Genomic DNA, 6,187 nt, shown 5'->3' with positions numbered 1-6,187 from the left:
AGACCTGATTAAGACCTGGGTCTGAATCCAAAGGTCCAATTAATACATGGAGCCGGGTATAGTTTGTGAAAATTTATACCAGACTCCGGCCGAACCCGAGTTCCAATTAAGACCCACAAATTTTCAATGTAGAAATGATAAAAATTATTATTTTACCGGATCTGGTTCATGTAGTTCTTATCGGGGCTGGGTATAGTTTCTCTTATGGTAGATCTGATTACACCTGGGTCCAGACCCAATACCACACCAAAAAATTGAGGCCAGGTTTGGTTCCACCTGGGTCCGAACTAAACCCGGCCCGTTGACACCCCTAAATGCAAACCATCCAGGTTCAGATTTAGAGTTGGATGGGGGATAAGCTAAAACTGTGAATTTGGATCTGATCCAACAACTTTAAAATCCAATGTTTACATATAATCAGATTTGGATTTTGCGCTTAAATTCAGATTCAGATGTAAAACCAGATGCTGAGACAGGATCTGATTATTAATAGGATTTATTAATAGGATCTAACTTTAGCACCGGAAACCGAATTAGTGGATTCGAATTCGGTCGTAAATCTGACCTGAATCCGACCCGTTTAGAAAGAGAGGCGTGAAGCCACCCACCTCTCTCTCTCACCAACTTTCTTCTTGTCCTTATTTGTCATTTCCCCTCACTCCCAGACTCTTTACCAAAAACAAGAAATAAAATAAAAAAATATCTTCAGAGATGTGGGGAGTCGTCGTTCTTAACTTCCCTCCTCTTTCTCTCTATAAAATGCCAAGGTCACTCCCTCCATTTCCACATCAAAGCCCTCCCAGATCCGGTACCAAAGGGGGCGTTCCGTTTCTCTCATTTTTTGAAGGAGTCCGTCTCTCCTTCTTCGTTCTTCACGTCCTCTCTGCCGAATCGCGATGGCTCTCTTCGTGGAGAAGACGGTGTCCGGAAGGGAGTACAAGGTGAAGGACATGTCCCAGGCGGACTTCGGCCGCCTGGAGATCGAGCTCGCTGAGGTGGAAATGCCCGGGCTCATGGCGTGCCGCTCCGAATTCGGCCCCTCCCAGCCGTTCAAGGGCGCCCGGATCACCGGCTCCCTCCACATGACCATCCAGACGGCCGTCCTCATCGAGACCCTCACCGCCCTGGGCGCCGATGTCCGCTGGTGCTCCTGCAACATCTTCTCGACGCAGGACCACGCCGCGTCGGCGATCGCCCGCGACAGCGCCTCCGTCTTCGCCTGGAAGGGGGAAACCCTCCAGGAGTACTGGTGGTGCACCGAGCGCGCCCTTGACTGGGGCCCCGCCGGCGGCCCAGACCTGATCGTCGACGACGGAGGCGACGCCACGCTCCTCATCCACGAGGGTGTCAAGGCCGAGGAGGAGTACGCCAGGTCCGGGAATCTCCCCGACCCGGCGTCCACCGCCAACGCCGAGTTCCAGATCGTGCTCGGCCTGATCCGCGACGGGATCAAGGCCGATCCCATGAGGTACCACAAGATGAAGGAGAGGCTCGTCGGCGTCTCGGAGGAGACCACCACGGGTGTTAAGCGGCTCTACCAGATGCAGGTCAACGGCACGCTCCTGTTCCCCGCCATCAACGTCAACGATTCCGTGACGAAGAGCAAGGTGAGACGGGTTTCTTCTTGTTCTTGTGCCGATTGAGTTATCTGACCTGGTTCATTCTTTCCAGATTTACGTGCCTTGGCACCAGGATCAGACCTGGTTCATGGATTTCTTATCCGTTGTAGACTCGATCTATAGATGCATAGTTTTGTAGTTACTTACCGGAAGCAACATGATCTGTGGATTTTGTAGTTAGTTATCATTTGATGCAGAGTTTATATAGTTACTTATCGCAAGTAATCTGATCTCTAGATGCATAGTTTTGTGGTTAACCTTCGGAAGTTGCCAGATCTCTAGATTCAGAGTTTGTAGTTACGGTTCGTTGTTCTTTGGGGCAATATCCGGAGAATTTTGGTTATTATTAGTAGATCTGACATTTCATGGTGGAACCTACGATCTGGAGTTGGGATCTGCTGAGATCAGTATCAGACTCAGCCAGATCTGGAGAGGTGCTGGCTATAGACTTTAGTGGATCTTGATCTTATTGTTTTTTAATATTTATGTTAGCTCATATCAGGAAATCCTATTTTATTTATTTGCATTGTATCCAAATGTTGATTTCTCGGCTTTTTAATCCTAAATTGAGATCTGAGAAAATACTCTGAAGCAATGGGATCTTGAGCATTTCTCACAAGAAATTTAATACCATCTCAGTTTTTTCTAAAGTTTATGTGTCGGGAAATTCTAGCTCAGTGTGATTTTTCACATGATTTAGATCTTGCATTTGTTGGCTCGAATTTTTGAAGTTCTGAGTTTGGATCTGTTCTGATGAATTCTGGAAGCTAGATCTATGTTTACAAATTGCATGTGCAATTTACTTACTTGAGCACTTGAACAGATCTTACATTTATCTGCTTTGGTGTAGAAACTTACACTGAATGTCGGACCGTGTTTTCTTTACATCTGATGAGATCTCAGAAGTCGACTCTTTGCACATGAAATGCTTTGCTAGTTGTTTTATGAGTTCCTCAGTAGCTTAATTACTTACTTGGTTTGTACTTCAATGTGCATATGCTTGTGCACGTGGAAGGATGCACAACCATAATAAAAACAAGTTTTGTTTTTTTAGGAATCAATGGTGTGGTTCGCTTTGAAGAGGTAATATCCAGTAACATTTTGAATGATTGCGAATAAATGGTTGGTGTAGTTCATTAAAGAAAAAGGTAATAGGGAGAAAACTGTAGTACGATGCTTTCCTGAGCTTTATGTTTTTCAATTGTTTGTTTGAACATGTACACCACTAGGGAGGAATGGAGGATGCGCACCTACTGATCCAGAAGACGGTTTTCTGATTTGTAATTTTCATTTGCTTGAGTGTTTTGAAAATAGAAAGTTTTTTGCTCTTCGTTTTGGTCCTCTGTTTTTCTGTTTTACATTATTTCTTGAGAGATACCCCTCCCTAATGCGTGCTGAACCCACGGTGGACATGTTTTGAAATGTTTTAGTTTTAAATTTCATTGCATGGATGATTTTAATAAGTATCATTGGCTGCTGATATAGTTTAGTCCAGATATTAAGTGCTTTAGGTGCATTGGGCGTTACATGCATTTGGGGAGTCCTTAATGCTATTTTGCTTAGCAAACTGTAACGGTTGCTTGCAGTTCGACAACTTGTATGGGTGCAGACACTCACTCCCTGATGGGCTGATGAGGGCCACCGATGTGATGATTGCTGGAAAGGTCGCAGTTGTCTGTGGTTATGGTGATGTTGGCAAAGGTTGTGCTGCTGCTCTTAAACAGGCTGGTGCTCGTGTCATTGTGACGGAGATCGACCCCATCTGTGCTCTCCAGGCACTCATGGAGGGCCTTCAAGTGCTCACCCTTGAGGGCGTTGTTGCTGAGGCGGACATCTTCGTCACCACCACCGGAAACAAGGACATCATCATGGTGAAACACATGAAGCAAATGAAGAACAACGCCATCGTCTGCAACATTGGCCACTTTGACAATGAAATTGATATGCTCGGACTGGAGACTTATCCGGGCATCAAGCGCATCACAATCAAGCCCCAGACGGATCGCTGGGTTTTCCCGGAGACTAACAGGGGCATCATTGTTCTGGCTGAGGGTCGTCTGATGAACCTTGGCTGCGCTACTGGACACCCCAGCTTTGTCATGTCCTGTTCCTTCACTAACCAGGTAAACCACAGTTTCAAGATCAAAGTCTTGCCATTATTCCGGGTTCTACTAATCAGAAGAATGAGTTCTTGCTTTTTTGTTAATTATGCTGTAATTCTTCTGCAGGTGATTGCTCAGCTGGAGTTGTGGAAGGAGAAGGGCACCGGGAAATACGAGAAGAAGGTCTATGTGTTGCCCAAGCACCTAGATGAGAAGGTCGCTGCTCTGCATTTAGGCAAGCTTGGTGCCCATCTAACCAAGCTCACCCCTGAACAGTCTGACTACATCAGTGTGCCTGTGGAAGGTCCCTACAAGCCACCACACTACAGGTACTAGGAAACCGAGGAGTTCTTGTTTATCTGTATGCCTTCCAACTGCAAGTTTTTAGCTTTCCTTTTTGCTTTCTTTTCTTTCTTCCGGGTTTCTTGGGTGTTTTTTTGTGGGGCTATGGTGGAGAAATTCTCTCTGTTTCTTTTGGATGTTGCGAAGAGACTATTCCAATGAGAATGTAGAGAGGGTGGTTTAGTTTATTGCTGTAGTTGTCCAACATTGATCTCATCATTGGGGGACTACGAGATATCTAATGATGTAATACCAATGTCATTCACTAGTATTATAATTATTTGTTAGTTCGCTTTTTTTCTTTTTTGCTGCTTGCTTCCTATGATCGTCATTCTTCTAAAGATGCGCGAGTTTCATACACCCGTATTGGCAGTGTAATTGTTACCCTGGTTGAGATCTACATACTTGTTGGGCTTGAGCGGGCATGTTTGCAACACCCTGTGATTCTAAAGTTTTCACATTTTGAGATTCCAAATCGCAAACACAGCATAATCATAAGGGCACTGCAAAGATGAGACAGTTATAGGCAAGATTTTGAAAATCTCTTGATATTGTCGGGGTGTCAGGTTTATTTTCAAAATCTTGGTGACATTTGTCACTGTTCTATAGGCTTAAAGGCGAGGGTTGGCCCTATTAGATCGGAGTGAGGTGGCCGGTGCTTCATCCTAGAACACGGGCACAAACCCACTTCAAAGTGGCTCAACTTGGTGTCCATGAGCTGTCTCGGGGCTATTTTACTCCTTTCGAGTGTGTTTGAGATCGACTGAACACATGTTCTGTAACAACTGCTACAGCTTGATCCGGTTTATGGATTCAGGTTGGAGTAAGAAATAGGAATTGAAGACAATTGCCACAACTCTGCTGCTTTTCTAAATGTATTTTTCCCACGTACACATAACACATATATCTGCCGACATATATACATGGTATGCATGTATGTTAGGCTGATATGTCTAGCATTTGTGGCACACTTTCAGCAAGGGATATAAATAGGTTGGACTTGGTTCAGATCTAGTCATCTGACCTAATTGGATTCAAATTCAGATTTGGAGCAGAATGGAAAAATGACACACCCAACATGGATCCAATTAACTAATTGGATATATTTTATAAACAACAGGGTTAGATTATCCATTGGGTTTATGTTCAAATTCAGATGAAAATCTGCATACTGAATCAGGATCCGACTATTAACTAGATTCTGAATCCGTCTAATGGAATTTGGATTTGGTTGGATATTGGTCTTAGACCCGATCTGTTGATAACCCTAATTACGTTGTTGGTTTGGCCTGAAACTGAAAATCATCAAACTATACACTTCTTTCAAAAGAACGTGTTTTTTTTGCCTGTTTTTTTGAAAAAGCGAGTTTTAGTTTTTATCATTCTCAAAGTTTTACGGGAAGGAACGTGTTCTTGGCCAAGTTTTAGTAACTATGATCAAATCAAGGTTAAAATTATCCCATCTATCACTGGGAAAATGTCCACTCAAACAGATGTGCTACCATCATCAGTTTTCAATGGAAGCAACATAGATATTAGTTGGATTGTTTTCAATTGAAGCAACATTAGATATTAGTTGGATATCCCATGGAATCAGAATCCGATTAATCGATATCAAATTGGTTGGATATCTGACAGAATCAGAAACCGAATAATCAGATTTGGTAAAGCAAACAAGATCTGATTAACAATCAGGTCTGGATTCAGCATGCAAATTTGCATCCAAATCTGAATATGGAAGTGATGGATTATCCAACCTTATTACATATTACATATATCCAATTAGGTAATCAGATTCAATATCACCTTTTCCCATTCAGCTTCAAATCCAATTAGGCTAGATCCAATAATGTCGGATTTGATAAATTCCCAGACCCAACCCGAGTCTGACACACTTACATCCCTCAAATCAGCCTGTCTAAGATCCAAATTGGACCGAAGTGTTGGTTTTTTCAGCATATTATTGGAACTATTCATTACTTTCTTTAATTGAAGTTTAATTTTGTGGGCTGCTTGCCAATGAGGTCTTACATGATATCTCTGGTTTGCTTAAGCTTGTCCTATGAAGGCTTTTGATTCTAACTCATGGCATTACCTACTTCAAACGCTCCAGCACATGGGGTT

The 6,187-nt window shown here is 43.2% G+C and overlaps 1 protein-coding gene across 1 annotated transcript; it reads left to right on the top strand.

Annotated features, from left to right (window-relative positions):
- The first annotated feature begins 712 nt into the window (after positions 1 to 712).
- On the top strand, positions 713 to 4,367 carry LOC149833286 (adenosylhomocysteinase-like). The gene is made up of 3 exons (XM_090015035.1): positions 713 to 1,607; positions 3,206 to 3,742; positions 3,848 to 4,367. The coding sequence occupies exons 1-3, from the start codon at positions 897 to 899 to the stop codon at positions 4,055 to 4,057; spliced, it is 1,458 nt and encodes a 485-aa protein (XP_089871161.1). The 5' UTR covers positions 713 to 896; the 3' UTR covers positions 4,058 to 4,367.
- Positions 4,368 to 6,187: the final 1,820 nt, after the last annotated feature.

The sequence above is a fragment of the Nuphar pumila genome, chromosome 7, assembly GCF_984573655.1.
Source record: "Nuphar pumila chromosome 7, dmNupPumi1.hap1.1, whole genome shotgun sequence".
Lineage (NCBI taxonomy): Eukaryota > Viridiplantae > Streptophyta > Magnoliopsida > Nymphaeales > Nymphaeaceae > Nuphar > Nuphar pumila.
The sequence above is the reverse complement of the archived record's forward strand: the minus strand, read 5'-3'. Positions and strand labels throughout refer to the sequence as shown.